At 38.0% G+C, this 18371-nt stretch overlaps 2 protein-coding genes across 6 annotated transcripts in view; both read right to left on the bottom strand.

Annotated features, from left to right (window-relative positions):
• Positions 1–5561, bottom strand: part of LOC128633060 (tripartite motif-containing protein 29) — an 11821-nt gene extending 6260 nt beyond the window's left edge. For 2 of the 5 annotated variants that reach the window (XM_053681659.1, XM_053681662.1), the window contains exons 1-4: positions 4826–5561; positions 4522–4617; positions 3844–4077; positions 2018–2177 (exon numbers count right to left, since the gene is read on the bottom strand). In XM_053681659.1, coding sequence (XP_053537634.1) covers positions 2018–2177; positions 3844–4077; positions 4522–4617; positions 4826–5416 — 1081 coding nt within the window. In that variant the 5' untranslated portion in view covers positions 5417–5561. The remainder of the gene's footprint in view (positions 1–2017; positions 2178–3843; positions 4078–4521; positions 4618–4825) is intronic. The other 3 variants (XM_053681663.1, XM_053681661.1, XM_053681660.1) reach the window with 3 other exon arrangements.
• Positions 5562–10378: 4817 nt separating this feature from the next.
• LOC128633054 (tripartite motif-containing protein 16) lies at positions 10379–16012 on the bottom strand. Its single transcript, XM_053681648.1, has 6 exons — positions 15291–16012; positions 14989–15084; positions 14628–14861; positions 14274–14427; positions 12929–12988; positions 10379–12160 (listed from the first exon to the last, which is right to left on the bottom strand). The coding sequence occupies exons 1-6, from the start codon at positions 15879–15881 to the stop codon at positions 11499–11501; spliced, it is 1797 nt and encodes a 598-aa protein (XP_053537623.1). The 5' UTR covers positions 15882–16012; the 3' UTR covers positions 10379–11498.
• Positions 16013–18371: the final 2359 nt, after the last annotated feature.

Raw genomic sequence — 18371 nt, forward strand, 5'->3', positions numbered from 1 at the left:
ATTCTGGAGGGACGTCGGACGGCGTGGCGCGGTGACGTAATGACGTGGGCTGTTAATCTTATTATGTCCTATAACGTGTAAAACGTGAACATGACTGGAGTATTCTAAAAGCGACTCATGTAAACACCTTAATCACATTATTATCTTACTCAGATTAAGGTCAATAATTAGATTACTGCTGTCCATGTAAACGTAGTCACTGTACGTGTGTAACTTTAGAGACGGTCCCTAAATTTCCGCATATCTGCGAATATCGAACGTCCAACGTCAAGCCAACTTTATTCCAGCACATGTCTCAACATAATATGATTTTTATTCTAAGTGCAGACCTTTTAAGAAAATGACGGCTGGTGATGACATAAGTGTAAACCATATATAATATTATATTTGGCGTGATTCTCTCAACATAATAGGATTGCTTGATCTAAGTGCAGACCATAAGTGCAAAATGTATGTAATATTATCTTTGATATACAACTCTCAACATAATTAGGATTGAAGATGATGACCGTTAACGACAGCTGTTAAGAACATGACAGTTGGTGATGACCATTTACGACAGCTAATTAGAAAATCACGGTTGGTGATGACCTTTGACCTGCCAACATAATTAGATTTGATGATGACCTAGACCTGTCACATCCAATTAGTGATTTTAGGTAGCTTACAAAATATACAAACTATCTCTCTCTCTGGCTGTTTGACTTTTCCCAATTGGAATGGTCAAATCTGTAATTATTGTTTGGTTGCTCCAGGAACATCACCCAGTCAGTGCCCTAGCTAATGTGGAGGGATACATTCTGCAGTGCCTTGGACAACAGTACTGTGTGATTTCATATGTTGCTGTGGTCAGAATATGGTGTGATGGAGTGAGAACTGGAATTTGGTATTGGTCTGTATATCACAAAGTTGAGTAGGTATGAATTCCTAATTTGTCCCTAGCACATTGGTGTTGGACCTCTACACAGGTAGGTTGGGGGTACCACTGAACTACCTAATATTGTTATAGACCATAGTAGAGCTACAGTGAGTTTTTAATGATTGTTTGTTGCATTGGATTTTAAATATTTGTTACTCTTCATTTGCAATAAATATGAACTTGTTTCAAATTCACATTTCCACTTGTCTTCTTTCTTTCATTCCAGTCACTTACCAAAGTTGCAGGAATTAACACTGTTAGTGCAGAATGGGTCACATTGGGACTGGACTTTGGTGATACTCCCGATGTTGATTCAGAACAATATTGGGTGATGGCAGGTGTTTGCTGGTGGCTTTTAACAGTAGCTTTATGTTTTTCTGACTTCCTATGCAACTCTAAGGCCTTTATACCCAAAGTTCCTAATTTGAAAGTTTTCTTGCACAATGCAGCGGGCTTTAAATTTGTCATTTTCAACATGCTTCACCCAAGCACAAATACACTGTTCTCGAGCCAGATCTTGTTGAACTTGACCTTACCCATATTAGATGGGAGTAATTTTAACGGAAACAATTTTAAATGATTACTTCTAGAAGTAGCCATTTTTTTATGTGAGGCAGCACCCCGTTAGCCCACACACCACATCATGACACACTGAGCATGCGCCGATAAATTCTGACCAGGCTGCACAGTTTGCATGAATTGTTATTGGTTCCATTTTGTAACCGCGTAAACAATACAAATTTTTCCCCCAAAAAACTTTTAGAACTTTGTAAAATTAATGTTAACTTCATAAACCAAACACTTTTTAAGACCTATAAAAATATGTATTTAAGTATTTAAGACATTTTACATATTTGAGACATTTAAAGGCATTTTAAGGCCTAAAATTCCGAGTATTAGATTTTAGACTTTTTAAGGACAAACTTTCCCAATATTTCACAAACTTTACAGCAATTTTATTAAGAGACACAGTTATATTTTGTGCAAGTGCCATTCTGATGTGTTTAAATGTTTATTAAATATTCATGGATTTTTCATTTTTATTTTCACGAATGTCTAACAAACTGTATTTTAAGACAATTTAACATTACAGCTTACCTCCACTTGGAATCTTCACAAACTCAGCATTATAGCACTCTTCAACGTTTTCTCTCAGCTGAGACACAGATGTTATTACATCCTCAAAAGTTAGAGTAGAGCTGAACGTGATGATGGGCAAGTTTGAAGATCCAGTTGGGGTTGCGACAGACTGAAAACTCTACAAAAAAAAGGGAACCAGAAACTGGGTGAATTTGGTTAAGATAACAGACACGTCACACAGAATACTGCTTCTAAACTGTGATAGAGAGAGTAGGTAGTACTGTATTAAAATAAAAATAGATAATAAGAAACAGCATGCCATTACATACTTGACCCTAGACAGAACTGGAAAAAAGTTTCATTGCAACAGCCAGTTTTGTGCCGTATCCAGAGTTCACCTCAGAGGTAACTTTGAACTTTGAACACAGCACTCAGACAGGTGTACACGATTTGTCCGTTTGGCAGGGAGCAGACTTTGGCAAAAACAGAGCGTGTGATGCTGACCATGAACTTATATATTGTTGCTGAATATATGGCTCAATGCCTTGTATTTCCTCATTTGTAAGTCGCTTTGGATAAAAGCGTCTGCTACATGAATAAACGTAAATGTCAATGGAGTAACAGTATGAGGTCCAGCACCAGTCTGACTGTCTGATATAACCACAATACTTTCCCCTTAGATTCATGAATTGTACCGTAAGCCCACTCAGAATCTATGGAATGACATTCTACTGCAAATTTATATCATTATTATGGCATTATATCATTTAATTAAGCATATAGTCTGCATTTGCCACAGGAGGCAGAGCTTATCATTGGGACTGAACTTTAGATGGATGAAATTATGAACATCTCTTACTGGGTATGTTTTTAGGAGAGAAATTAACAAACCATTGTCAATGATTTTATTAATATGATGAATCAAATTATCAAATGAACAGCATGGTGTAATAACACATGCCTTGCACACATGATGTCATATCACAGCAAACCAATGACTACATTTCCCATCCTGCACCGCAAACATGGCCGCCATGGCCTGCAATTCCCAGAACATTCATTCATTGTAATGACGGACACCTGCATCCAATCTCACGCACAATCACACCACAGTTTAAAAGGACTTTCTAGGCATTCACGCTTTGTGAAGAATTAGTGTTGTCACAGTACCAAGTGTTTATACCCTGGTCCTCGGTTTGTTTCATGTTCCTTGATCTTGTTCTTGTTTCTCATCTTGATTCTTGCCTTGCCTAGTTTATGCCTGTTTGTAGATCACCTGACCCATTACCTGTTTTTTTGACCACGCTATTGTCTCATGATTTGGATTTGTCTGCCTGTCTCTCTTTAATAAAAGTCTTTAACTGCACTTGCATCCTAACCTTCATTAAAAGGATAACGTGACTCATTATAATTTCATGACCTTGATTTAGCATCACATGGCCACATTAACTTATTTGCACAAATAAACTTGTGGAACACAATATAAGAAATAAATAGCTTTTTGTGTCCTGTCCAGTCACTTATTGCAACTCCCAGTAGGTGTGACAGTGTTTTACACTCGTGACCAAACTATGAGTCATCCAGAAAATCAACTTAAGGACCTTCATAATCTGACTTTGTATTAGAAAATCGTTCCTAGCATAAATATTGACATAACCTTTTAATTTAAGTTGTTAAATATGAATATGGCCCCTCATGGTCTGGTTGTAGTGATCTATGTATTAGTGCTGGAAACCTGAAACATTGTCTTAGGTGAAATTTCATTGTAAGATTGGACTAACATGCCCAAATTCTGAAGAGCTGCACTGATCTGAATATTCTTCTGATTTTCACAGTGCTGTTACCTGGAGGAACTGGACAGGATCCTCTGTGTGTGAAAGCTCCTCCATTTCAGCATCTCTCCTCTTCAGCTCTGCGATCTCCTGCTCCAGTTGCTTCATGACTTCTTCAGCTCGACTCACTGCAGCTTCCTCCTGAGCTCTGATCAGCGCTGTCAGTTCAGAGCATCTTCTCTCAATAGATTTGATCAGCTCCGTAAAGATCCTCTCGGTTTCCTGCACTGCTGTTTGTGCAGACATCTGTTAGGAGACACAGGGAGAGGATGTTTCTAAATCAGCTATTTTACAGGAACTCCACTCAGGGAGACAGTGAATACATGGCAACACATGAGTCTAATGCTGCTTTCAACTAGAGGTCATAACTTGTTCTCTACTTCTCCACTACCACCAGAAAAGGCCAAAAAAAAAAAAAAGCCCCCTCGACTCGAAATCCCTACTCATGAACTTGGGGTAGTCTATTCAACTATCAGTTCCTCGGAGTTCAAGGTGTTACACCAAATCAACATGGCTGTGCACAGCATCAGAAGTAAACAAAGTAACACCATTTACCTTTAAAAGTGTTAACTTTAGATCAATCATCATGAACAAATGGAAGCATGATTCTGAGCTCTGACTTACCACTTACGAGGTAAGTAAAATGCAGCATATCCGAACCTGAAACAGCTGTTTCAGCTTCAAACTCACCTTGTGAGTCTCCATAGCTTTTATTAGTTCCTGAAGCTCCTTCTCTCTCTCCTGGATTCTCTGCTTGGAGTTTCCCTGCATCTCCAACAACTGCTTCTAAACAGTACCACAGCACATAATTCACCCTCAGTGTGTTACAGGTATTAAATGAGAAATTCTATAAATTGCATAATAAAATTTCACTGGAATCATATAGAAGCAATATTACTCGAGCTAAATGAATTTAAAAATAAAAATTATAATAAGAAAGCAGCTTATTCCTATCCTTTACTAGTTGTAGAAGATGGCTGTAAGATGTTGTTACCTGTTTGTCAGCTCGTCCTGCTGCAACTGATACTGTATCATGTCCTTTATGTTCATCCATGGTACACAACATGCAGATACACTGCTGATCAGTGTGACAGTAAACCTCCAGCAGTTTGTCATGCTGAGAGCAGATCTGCTCCTGGAGTCGTCTGGAGGCTTCCACCAGCTTGTGCTTCTTAAAGGCAGGAGATTCATAGTGAGGCTGGAGGTGAGTTTCACAGAAAGAGGCCAGACACACCAGACAGGACTTGATGGCTTTGGATTTTCTCCCAGTGCAGAAATCACACTCCACATCTTCAGGTCCAGCTGAACAGTGAGCAGGACGTGTAGCTTGGAGTCCTGTATTCTTCAGTGTCTCCACTACTTCAGCCAGCATGCTGTTTTTACTCACAACAGGTCTTGGAGTGAAGGTTTGTCTACACTGAGGACAGCTATAGACTCCCTTCTGATCCTCCTGATCCCAGCAGCCACTAATACACACCATACAGAAAGTGTGTCCACATGAAATAGCTACTGGATCCTTGATTAGATCCAGACAGATTGGACAGCTGAACTGATCCTGAGCTACTGAAATATTCGCTTCTGCCATTTTACTGAAAAATAAACTCACACTTACAGCAGCTCACACTTCCTGGTCCAGTCTGTAAAAGCTGTGTGGAAAACAGGTGTGTCTGAAGAAAAGGGGAAACGATATGAAACAGATCCGCCCTTGGACTGAACAGATACAGATTAGTTTGACTTTCGTTTCCGGTAAAATAAGAGTAGAGTTGCCAGGTCTGTGTGAGAGAACCGACTTAATAGACAAATAGTCGACTAATTCAACCCTATTTCAAATATTTTTCTCTTTATAAATATTGTTGTCTAATACAGGATTTTAAAGTAACCCAACATACACACAGTTTTCTTAATCAATGCTTTTATCAAGGGATGAGAAATGACTTTGGAAAACACTTCAGTGACACAAACACGTTTTTATAGATAATGTGGCCTACTATGTTATTTTCTTGCACATTTAGTACAGACACACAAAAAAACCTCCAACGTACCAACCAGTCTGGCTTTCAAAACCCAGACAAAAAAATTAAATCAACCTGGACCCAGCTTCTCAAAGCCTTGGGAAAATCACAGATCTGGCAACCCAAAGAGTAGTGGTAAAGGGTGAAGGAAAGCGAGAGCGGTTAATAACAGATACAGATAACGTTCTTCAGATAACAAAGTATAATGATACGATTTTAATATTTTACATCCAAACCGTACAATACATTACTTGAAATGACGACAATCTAATACATAGTGTTTATTAAAATTACTTTAAAAATACACTCACTGTCCACTTTATTAGGAACACCTGTTCATTCATACAGTTATCCAATCAGCCAATCATGTGGCAGCAGTGCAGTGCATAATATCATGACAGTGTGTGACAGTATTAAAAATAATTCAAATAAATAAATAAACAAATAAACCTCACTCGTACTCTCCTGCTTTGGTCTCCATGACTCATTAAAGTGTTACTTGTATTTTTCAAAGAAAATTTGGGAGGGACTTGTCTGACTGATTGTTCTTACTCAGTACTCATGGACAGCAGGCCTTAATGTTTTATGTTGCAGAACTAAAAAACAAAAAAGCATACACATTCTGTCCCTTGTCAGGGGTACAGAGGTTGAGCGTCCATTCTGAAGTGATGAAGACTATGTCCTACTCCCTCCACAGAGCTACAGACCTCACAGTCAGAAGTGTAAAGGTGAAAATACTGGCTGTTGCAAGTGCACTTCAGAATCATTTTCAAAGCAGAAGTTGGTGAAAAATGCTAATGTAACCACAAAAGTCTTAGGTTTAATAATTTGAGGATTCTGATTAGATGTCTTATGGATGTCAAATTAGTCATAACAATGAAAAAAATAAAGAATTTCAAGTTTAAAAAAAAAAAAAAAAGTCAATGATAAGACATCAATTCTGCAATTATACTAAAGTTTATTGGTTATAGTAAAGTACATTTCAGCAGCAACTTTAATGCCATTGCATTAAATAACACAATCTGCAATCCTGGTACATTTTGTATATTGATTTATATTAGATTACTAGACCTGATGAACCTGATGATCAGATTCAAGCTGTAAAGGTCAAAGAACAAGCATGTGCACAGATAGTCCTAAGGTGGTGCTCAAGCACCTGCCCTTTTGGCCTATGACTAGATAAGTGCCCTTTGTGCAAGACTTTGTTTTTATTTTATGTTTTAGGTTTTAATTTACATTTGTCCCATGGCATCAATTCTCAGTTAAGTGTGTACCCGAGCCCCTGCCCGTCCCTCTTCGACCTGAGGAGCAGCATCAAAGTCTCCCTGACTTCACTGGTGACAGCCTGGTAATGATGGTGTTTGCCCTAAGCTTCAGCATTGCTTGTCACTGCTGTGAAATTAAACCACTATTAAAACATCAAAACAACAATACAGCCCTCCTTTAAGCCTAACAACAAGCAAGCTCTAGTCTGGCACTGGTGAAAAATAGCGTCATGTAGAGTTGGAAATGACATAAAAATAAATTTTTTTAAATGCCCCCAACATACAAGATGTAAACTGCCCTGTATTAGTTGTTTATATATATATATATATATATATATATATATATATATATATATATATATATATATATATATAATATTATATAGCTAAGCAGCAGCCTATCACACGAGCAAGAGTGCTGTTTTCCTTAATATCAGTACGACTGCAAATGTGAACAGTTCAATTGTCATGATTTCCTCTTCAAGCAGCGTGCTCTAAGCGCGGATGCGCGAGCACCATCGTGCTCCGCCGAGGACTTCGCTCAGCCTGTCTGCCCGGCTGTGGTCGTTACTCTGCCTCCCTGTTCTGTCAGGGACGTCGCTCCGCTTCCCTGCTCCGCCAAGAACACCGTGCGGTTTCATGGCTCTGCCTGGGACATTCAGCCCAGGGGGCCGGGGCTGCCAATGAAAAGGGATGACTCATGGCACTCCGGGAGGAGTGCCTTTGGGGGGGCAGGGGGGGTTTCTGTCATGATTTCCCCTTGAAGCAGCGTGCTCTAAGCGCGAATGCGCGAGCACCTGCTATTTCATTGTTGACAGTAGTGACATCTGGACACGTGTGTTTTTGTTTATGTTTCTGTCATGTCTCCTCCCTGTTCTGTCATTGGCTGGGATTTCACGTGTCTGTATTGCCCTCAGCTGCTAGCAGTTTAGACGCTGATCACGTCCGCATATATACCGCGCGCCTCCCAGCACACAACGCGGAAGATTATCGTAGAGTTAGATTAGTTCGTATAGTAGTCATAGTCATAGTCATAGTCATAGTCATAGTCATAGTCATAGTCATAGTCATAGTCATAGTCATAGTCATAGTCATAGTCATAGTCATAGTCCACGCTGGATTATCCGCTCCCAGTTCCTCGCCATAGTTGATGTTTCTCGTTTTGTTTATCGACCCTGTTTTCCGTGACCACGACCTTGATTCATGTTTAACCCTGTGTATGCCTGTTTGCCGATCGCCTGACCTTCGCCTGTTTTGGATTTGTCTGCCTGTCTCTTAAAAATAAACAACTGTTCATACTGCACTTGCATCCGTCCTATCTCCGCTCCGTCACGATCCGTGACATCAATAAATAAGTTAATATTAAGTGACAATTTTTGGACACAATATTGTCAATTTGAACTGTTTTTGTTTTATTTCACCAATGTAAATAGTTCCAAACAAAGCAGAACAGTTATATTTTTTTAAAAAATCATATATAAAAGTATCGTTTCATTTTTCCACCATTTTGTATTTCTATATTCAAAATTGTATATTTAGAGCATTCATCTCATAATATTATTTATGCAATTGGAATCGCAGTGTAGATGCATCCATGCCACCTCTGAGCTGCATTAAACAGTCTGTGTAAATACATCTAACCGCCACTTCAGATGCAGATCCTGTGCCGTACCTCTGCCGTGCAAAGATGGATTTTGTTGATATTGATTTCACTTCATTGATAACAGCCCTATAGTGTCTTATTATTCTAAACAGACTCATTGATTAAATTTAAGAGTTTGACATGGAAGGTGACACATACATTTAATAAGGTTAGAAAAAAAACTTGATAGCCTTACCCTATAAAGGTTTAAAAAAAAATTTTTTTTAAAAATGCCCCGGAAATAAATTTAAGGGGGTAAATATCACCCCTTAATGTAAAAGTTAATTTCTGTCACTGATGCACAACAATGATTCAGCTGATTTACCAATTCCAGCATGATAATGAGAGGGGTGCCTTTTTCCCCCTCGCCTGAGCTCCTGCCCCCCTGTCAAAGAATACAGGTAAAGTAAAAGTACAGAACACCTGGGTATTAGTCATTCGATTTTAACAAGATTGGGATCTAGGAATTGTGACTACAACATGCAGAAGACACGGCAGCCAAATCTCTCCATAAGTTGCATCATAGGTGTTTCTGTCACATTAAACTCACATCAGGAGTTCCTGTAGGATATATTGCAGCACAGTACTTTATCCAGCTGAAAAATGCTTGATTTGTATTTTTTATTTTTTTTTTGTAAATAATCAAAACCTGTCTCATCGATAAATATAGCAAGAGTGCTAGGAGTTCCTGATTCTTTAACAAGTGTAAAAGTAATAACAATAAAAATACAGGAATAACACTGAGAATCATTACTGTGAGTCTTGTTTTGCAATGTAGATAATGCCGTTTGAACAGTGTTAGCACTACTGTCTTACCACACAGATGTGGAATATACAGACACTGGTCTTGATTAGCTCACTAATCCCTCAATTGTGTAATAAAATACAAGCTGAAGTGCTGCTTTGGGCTGGGGACCTGGATGTAACATTTTCTAGCCTGGTGAGCAACAACAACTATTTTTCTTAGGTTTTCAGAAGTCTCTTTTACTCATGCCATAATACATTACCAGAAAAAAAAGATCAGACTTTGATAGATCCCTGTTCTTTAAATAAAACAGGGCGCTCACTCACACCTGATTGTGATCCCGTTGGTTGAAAGGCTTCAGACTGTATGCATATAATAATAATAATAATAATAATAATAATAATAATAATAGCTCAGTACACTGTTTCTTGTGTTTATTATCCAGTGCCTTTCTCTCCCTGTTTGAATTATGTATCCATCTATCCACTGACTCAAAACAATCATATTTATACAATGACATTAGTCTGCTATTTGTATTGAATGTGCGTTTTACAGTCACAATTTCTACATAAACCATTTCACCCGTTAATTCACTACATTTTATTCCCAACAGCCCACGCTCATACAGTGTAGGAGGCTTTAACATGATCAGAGAGGTGGTGTTGTAGTATAATGTGCTGTCCTCTGCTGGACACTAACATACATATAATAACAAATCAAATAATCTAGTTCTCAAACCGAAATATTATTATGTAGGATTTCTGCATTTTAAATAACATTTATTGATAAAACATGCCCCAGGAAAGACTCTCTGCAGTCATTACAACCAAAAAGAAATACATTCAAGACCAAATCCTCAGTACATATATGAGTCAGGGATAAGGCATCGAGTTTGTGTTCATGGTCAAGTTTATTGCTCACAGTTCAACAGCAGCTTAAAATGCCATTGCATTATACAACAAAATCTGCAACTCAAAACAGACATACTTTATAGGATTATGTGTCTGGTACATCCTGTACTGTGAGTTATGTTAGTTTACCATTGATAGACTTAATGATGCTAAACATAATGAACATAGTGTGGAGTGTTGAAGGTCAAACAACACACTAACGTTAAAAGACACAAAAATATTGCATTACACAATGTTTCAAAATATGATTTATACATAGAAAGTATACTGATGTGTGAGAGTAAAATAGATGTAATGTTATTAGGAGCAACACAACACAAAGACTTTATATTTGCTGTGTACAGCTTGTTTCCTCATGACTCCACTGAACACAGTTGTCTGGCTGTAATAAAGCACCACACTATCACAAATTTAAGTAATATAACAAGATTGATTAATAATAATATAGTAGGAGTAAGTACGTAGGAGGAGCAGTGAAGAGTAAACTTATTTTAACTTCTTATTTTAACTTGTATTATTTTAACTAATGAAATCTATTTGATAATCCAGTTATTAGAAATAGTAAAAATCCATGCTACCTTAAACCAACACTGTACCATTATGCGGTTTGTATATTTAGGTTTACAGACTGATCACGATCCATACAATCATCATAATTACAATAAATGATCAATTTATTAGCTACGACTACTATGTTGCCACAGGTAATATAATGTAATGTGAGACTCTTTCATGTTTTTAAACAGTTTTTATTATTGTATTTTTTTTTAAAGGCTAATTTCTACTGTTCTTACTATTCTACAATGGAGCAGTGTTGCCCAATGAGAAGGTTTTACTTTTTATTTATTTTTATCTGTAGCAATGCTGTGTTTTCACTATAAAACTGTATTTTCTAAAAAATTATAAAGACATTACTTTATTAGATGTCAGTTCTTGTCTCAAATCAGATTTGTTTTATTTATTCACATAGTCTCATTGTATATTTCTTTTGCTATTGCAGTACACTGTTGTTTTGAGGTAACCCCCATCAAACTGCATGCAGAAACAGACACACACAAAAATCCACTGGTATCACAAAGCTCTGAAAATGATCTATTTTAAATGACATAGTTTAACCCTTGATCCTTTCCAAACCATAAACCCGGGGTAAACAGGCTGAGTGAACGTGGTGCGAACGCTGTGGAGGAGCTTCATCGTGTCAGAGACGCCGTAGAAGGACAGAATCCCTGCCCTGTGATCCACATACACTCCTATTCTAGAGGAGCTGGGCATTACGGGGACATTAATTTCTCGGTTATTGTGACAGAATATGAATTTATTTGGAGAGCAAAGCAATCTCCAGGATTGATCATTGAATCCAAACACACACTGATCACCCTTCCTGCTGATGTCTTTATATGACACTGCTATAGAAACCCCATCATTCCCACTCCACTCAAAACTGTATCCCTTTATTCTGATGTCTTTATATGACTCTGCTATAGGAACGCCATCATTCCCACTCCACTCATAACTTTTTCCCTTCCTGCTGATGTCTTTATGTGACTCTGCTATAGAACCCACACTCCACTCAACCTCCCAGTAACAGCGTCCACATACACTCTCTGTACACAACACCTGGGGATAAGAGTCAAACCTCTCAGCATGATCAGGAAAGGACTGTTGTGTTGAACTGCAGGTCACCAACGTGTTCTCCTCAGACAGACAGAGGAGCTTATTAGCTGTGTTAGGATTCAGTCTCAATTGGCAGGAATCTGATGGAAAGAAAAACCATTTGCATTTTAAAAAAGGAAATTCCAGACTTAAACATTACAGAAACAATCAGTCTATCAGTTTTTGTGTTGATAACTTAGTGCTAAAGTAGCTGAACCACCTCAAGATATATATATATATATATATATATATATATATATATATATATATATATATATATATATATATATATATATATATATATATATATATATATGAAGCATGCATTTGTATAATTAAAAATATTGTCCGTCATGATTTCCCCTTGAGACAGTGCTACAGTTTGCAACGTGCTCGTAAAGCCGGACTGCATGCGCGTGCACGAGCCAGGTGCGCAAATTGTTTATTACTGTGACTTTGTTTACTGTGGACATGTGCGTTTGTTTTGATTATGTTCTGTCTCCGCCCCCGTTTAGTCACTGGTTGTTGTCCGAAGGTGTGTCAATATTGGTTTCAGCTGTCCGTGTTTACCCATGATTACGTTATTCATTTAAACCCCTCATGTCTCTGTGCAATTCGCACAGTATTGAGTTTAGCTCATGACCTAGCTCTCGTTTCTCAGTTAACGGTTCATGTTTCCTGTGATTGACTTTGTTTCTCGTTTTCCTCGTTTTATGCCCGTTTGCCAATTGCCTGACCCTTTGCCTGTCCTCTTAAACGTCTTTATCTGCATTTGCATCCATACTCAACTCCATTAGATCCCGGAACGTTACACTGACACTGAACTCAGGAGATAGAAACTGTTAGCATGGTGTGCGTGTGTGACTTACATTTGAGAAAATCTTCTCTGCTTCGGGGTTCAGGAACAGGAAACATACAGACATAGCTCACTATGGAAACACAGTTACAGGAACTTTATTCAAATCAATGAGGCCTTAAGGGATTAAGGTTTGCTTCTTATGTTTTGTGCAGGAGCTACAAGATACATCTAGTAATGAAAAGATTATAGTTACCAGCTTGGTATGACACAGACTACATCAATGTTATGATGTCTAAATCATCAAATCACTCGGAGTTGTTCCGTATCTTAAACATAGATGTGCCGACACTGTAGGACACGCTGCTATTTACGAACATGGAAAACTGAGCCAAAAGCAGATCCATTTAGAAGTCTAAACACATCGCTTTGGTTTCTGAATGTCCAGGTTTAGAATTGAGTGCCATTAAATTCCATACTCTTCCAAATGTTTTAGACCTGCACAAGAATTGTGAAAAAAATCTATTCCTTTGTATCTGTGTCAAAAAGCCAACATATGTATTTTGAGGTTAATGCCTAACAATATACTTTATGCCATTTGCATGATGAACTGTTAGCTATAAGCATACAGTATGTCTTAGCTACATTATGCTTGTCACTTAAGTGTAGATATAATGAAGCAAATTGTAGGCCAAATATGCATGGACTGATTGATTAGATTTGATTCCGGTGGAAAATGTTCATTGTTGGCCAAGGTGTCGCTTTAAAATAACACTAACCTGCTAAAGCAGTTAAATTAAAAAATGAACAGGGCTTTTCTATTTATAATCAATACAGTCAGGGGAAAAAGTACATCATCCTTCAATTCTATGTTTTTATTTATCAGGGCCTACATAACAATTCTGTGGTCCTCACCAACTTCTATAAAAAAAAAAACAAATGACAAAAAATAAAAAAAAAAACAACCACAACCTATTTCAATATGTAGTCATTAAAAAAAAGAAATAGAAAGTGAACCAACATTCAGAAACCAGGTGAGAAAACTAAGTACACCCTATAATTCAGTTACATGTACAACTTTTAGCAAAAATGTACAACTACATGTACAACCTTTAGCAAAAAAAAATAAATAACGAAGTAAATGTTTTCTGTAGGAGTTTATCAATCTCTCACAGTGTTTTAGAGAAATGCTGGCCCACTCTTCTTTACATCATTGCTTCAGCTCATAGATGTTTGAGGGCATTTATTTATGAACAGCTCTCTCAAGATTCCACCACAGCACCTGAAATGGCCTTTGACTTGGCCATTCCAATAACTTGGTGGTGAATATTGGTGTACATTTTCTTGTACAAATGAATACCAAACTGATTGTGTGAAATGTATTTGTAGATAATATAATATTCAGAGCTGGTGCTTACCTCCAGCTAATATTTTCCCAAACTCCTCTTTACTGCATTCTTCTACTTTCTCTCTCAGATTAGACACAGACTTTACTACATCCTCAAAAGTGAGATGAGGACTGATGGTGGGTACAACTGCAGATTTAGGAGTGGTCGAGACAGACTGAAAACTCTACATAGAGAAAAGGAAACAAAAACTATGAATGGATATACATAGCAGTTACATTACATACAGTAGCTGTTGTGTGGCACAGGATGATCTTTGATCGTAGACAAAACTGTACTACACACCAAACTTATTAAAATGAGGAATTGTAAAAAAGTGTTAAATTAGGAGCTACTATATTGTGAATATACATTCAGTGCTGTTACCTGGAGGAAATAAATGGGATCCTCTGTGTGTGAAAGCTCCTCCATCTCAGAGTCTCTCCTCTTCAGCTCTGCAATCTCCTGCTCCAGTTGCTTCATGACTTCTTCAGCTTCACTCACTGCAGCTTTCTCCTGAGCTCTGATCAGTGCTGTCAGCTCAGAACATCTTCTCTCAATGGATTTGATCAGAGCAGTAAATAACTTCTCAGTTTCATGCACTGCTGTTTGTGCAGAGCGCTGTTAGGAGACACACACACGTTATTTATTCAACTCTTTTACTGGAACCACAGCTACTGAGACAGTGACTAGATGAAAAAGGAGCATCTGAGTGATCCTGAATCAGCTCTTGCAGTTCCAAACTCACTTTGTGAGTCTCCACAGAATTCCTCAGCTTCTGAAGCTCCTTCTGTCTGTCCTGGATTCTCTGCTTGAATTTTCCCTGCATCTCTAACAACTGCTTCTACACAGAAACACAGCACATAAATCACCCTCCGTGTGTAAAAGGAATAATATAAGAGAAAATTCTGAAAATGGCTCAATGAAATTTCAGGCATTGCACTAATGCAATTCCACTCGAGCTAAATTTATTTACTAATGAATTTTAAAAAATAAAAAAAGGTTTGTGTCTTTGAGTGGTTGTGAAAGACAGCTGTAAGATATTGTTACCTGTTTCTCAACTCGTCCTGCTGCAGCTGATACTGTATCATGTCTTTTATGTTTATCTAATATACACAACATGCAGATACACTGCTGCTCAGTGCGACAGTAAACCTCCAGCAGTTTGTCATGCTGAGAGCAGATCTGCTCCTGGAGTCGTCTGGAGGCTTCCACCAGCTTGTGCTTCTTAAAGGCAGGAGATTCATAGTGAGGCTGGAGGTGAGTTTCACAGAAAGAGGCCAGACACACCAGACAGGACTTGATGGCTTTGGATTTTCTCCCAGTGCAGGAATCACACTCCACATCTTCAGGTCCAGCTGAACAGTGAGCAGGACGTGTAGCTTGGAGTCCCGTCTTCTTCAGTGTCTCCACTACTTCAGCCAGAACAGTGTTTTTACTCACAACAGGTCTTGGAGTGAAGGTTTGTCTACACTGAGGACAGCTATAGACTCCCTTCTGATCCTCCTGATCCCAGCAGCCATTAATACACACCATACAGAAAGTGTGTCCACATGAAATAGCTACTGGATCCTTAAGTAGATCCAGACAGATTGGACAGCTGAACTGATCCTGAAGTCCTAAAATATTCGCTTCTGCCATTTTACTGAGAAATAAACTCACACAGTCACTTACAGCAGCTCACACTTCCTGGTTCAGTCTGTAAAAGCCGTGTGGAAAACAGGTGTGTCTGAAGAAAAGGGGAAACGATATGAAACAGATCCGCCCTCGGACTGAACACATACAGATTAGTTTGACTTTCGTTTCCGGTAAAATAAGAGTAGAGTTGCCAGGTCTGTTTGAGAGAACCGACTTATTTTCCATTTTAAACTAAACAAATAGTCGACTACTTCAACCCTATTTCAAATACTTTACTCTTTAAAATCCTGTTTTCTTAATCAATGCTTTTATCAAGGGATGAGAAATGACTTTGGAAAACACTTCAGTGACACAAGCACGTTTTTATAGATAATGTGCCCACTATTTTATTTTCTTGCACATTTAGTACAGACACAAAAAAACCTCCAACTTACCAACCAGTCTGGCTTTCAAAACCCAGACAAAAAAATTAAATCAACCTGGACCCAGCTTCTCAAAGCCTTGGGAAAATCACAGATCTGGCAACCCAAAGAGTAGTGGTAAAGGGTGAAGGAAAGCGAGAGCGGTTAATAACAGATACAGATAACGTTCTTCAGATAGCAAAGTATAATGATACGATTATAATATTTTACATGTAAACCGTACAATACATTACGTGAAATGACGACAATCCCATACGTAGTGTTTATTAAAATTACTTTAAAAATACACTCACTGTCCACTTTATTAGGAACACTTGTTCATTCATACAGTTATCCAATCAGCCAATCATGTGGCAGCAGTGCAGTGCATAATATCATGACAGTGTGTGACAGTAGAAAAATACTTCAAATAAATAAATAAACAAATAAACATCACTCGTACTCTCCTGCTTTGGCCTCCATGACTCATTAAAGTGTTACTTGTATTTTTCAAAGAAAATTTGGGAGGGATTTGTCTGACTGATTGTTCTTACTCAGTACTCATGGACAGCAGGCCTCAATGTTTTATGTTGCAGAACTAAAAAACAAAAAAGCATACACATTCTGTCCCTTGTCAGGGGTACAGAGGTTGAGCGTCCATTCTGAAGTGATGAAGACTATGTCCTACTCCCTCCACAGAGCTACAGACCTCACAGTCAGAAGTGTAAAGGTGAAAATTCTGTTTTCTGAGCCTGTTTTCCGTGACCACGACCTTGATTCATGTTTAACCCTGTGTATGCCTGTTTGCCGATCGCCTGACCTTCGCCTGTTTTGGATTTGTCTGCCTGTCTCTTAAAAATAAACAACTGTTCATACTGCACTTGCATCCGTCCTATCTTCGCTCCGTCACGATCCGTGACATCAATAAATAATAAGTTAATATTAAGTGACAATTTTTGGACATAATATTGTCAATTTGAACTGTTTTTGTTTTATTTCACCAATGTAAATAGCTCCAAACAAAGCAGAACAGTTATATATTTTTAGATGCATTCATGCCACCTCTGAGCTGCATTAAACAGTCTGTGTAAATACATCTAACCGCCACTTCAGATGCAGATCCTGTGCCGTACCTCTGCCGTGCAAAGATGGATTTTGTTGATATTGATTTCACTTCATTGATAACAGCCCTATAGTGTCTTATTATTCTAAACAGACTCATTGATTAAATTTAAGAGTTTGACATGGAAGGTGACACATACATTTAATAAGGTTAGAAAAAAAACTTGATAGCCTTACCCTATAAAGGTTTAAAAAAAATAATTAAAAAAAAAATGCCCCGGAAATAAATTTAAGGGGGTAAATATCACCCCTTAATGTAAAAGTTAATTTCTGTCACTGATGCACAACAATGATTCAGCTGATTTACCAATTCCAGCATAATAATGAGAGGGGTGCCTTTTCCCCCCTCACCTGAGCTCCTGCCCCCCTGTCAAAGAATACAGGTAAAGTAAAAGTACAGAACACCTGGGTATTAGTCATTCGATTTTAACAAGATTGGGATCTAGGAATTGTGACTACAACATGCAGAAGACACGGCACCAAATCTCTCCATAAGTTGCATCATAGGTGTTTCTGTCACATTAAACTCACATCAGGAGTTCCTGTAGGATATATTGCAGCACAGTACTTTATCCAGCTGAAAAAATGCTTGATTTGGAATTTTTTTTTTTTTGTTGTTGTAAATAATCAAAACCTGTCTCATCAATAAATATAGCAAGAGTGCTAGGAGTTCCTGATTCTTTAACAAGTGTAACAGTAATAACAATAAAAATACAGGAATAACACTGAGAATCATTACTGTGAGTCTTGTTTTGCAATGTAGATAATGCCGTTTGAACAGTGTTAGCACTACTGTCTTACCACACAGATGTGGAATATACAGACACTGGTCTTGATTAGCTCACTAATCCCTCAATTGTGTAATAAAATACAAACTGAAGTGCTGCTTTGCGCTGGGGACCTGGATGTAACATTTTCTAGCCAGGTGAGCAACAACAACTATTTTTCTTAGGTTTTCAGAAGTCTCTCT

The sequence above is a fragment of the Ictalurus punctatus genome, chromosome 7, assembly GCF_001660625.3.
Source record: "Ictalurus punctatus breed USDA103 chromosome 7, Coco_2.0, whole genome shotgun sequence".
NCBI lineage: Eukaryota > Metazoa > Chordata > Actinopteri > Siluriformes > Ictaluridae > Ictalurus > Ictalurus punctatus.

Excerpts from the sequence above, each read along its gene's own strand:
- LOC128633054 (XM_053681648.1), bottom strand. The coding sequence starts at position 15,881 with ATGGCAGAAGCGAATATTTTAGGACTTCAGGATCAGTTCAGCTGTCCA. Across the intron at positions 14,862-14,988 it reads ATTCTGTGGAGACTCACAAA|CGCTCTGCACAAACAGCAGT; the intron begins GTGAGTTTGGAA and ends GTCTCCTAACAG. Across the intron at positions 12,989-14,273 it reads TGGGAAAATATTAGCTGGAG|TGAGCTATGTCTGTATGTTT; the intron begins GTAAGCACCAGC and ends GTGTTTCCATAG.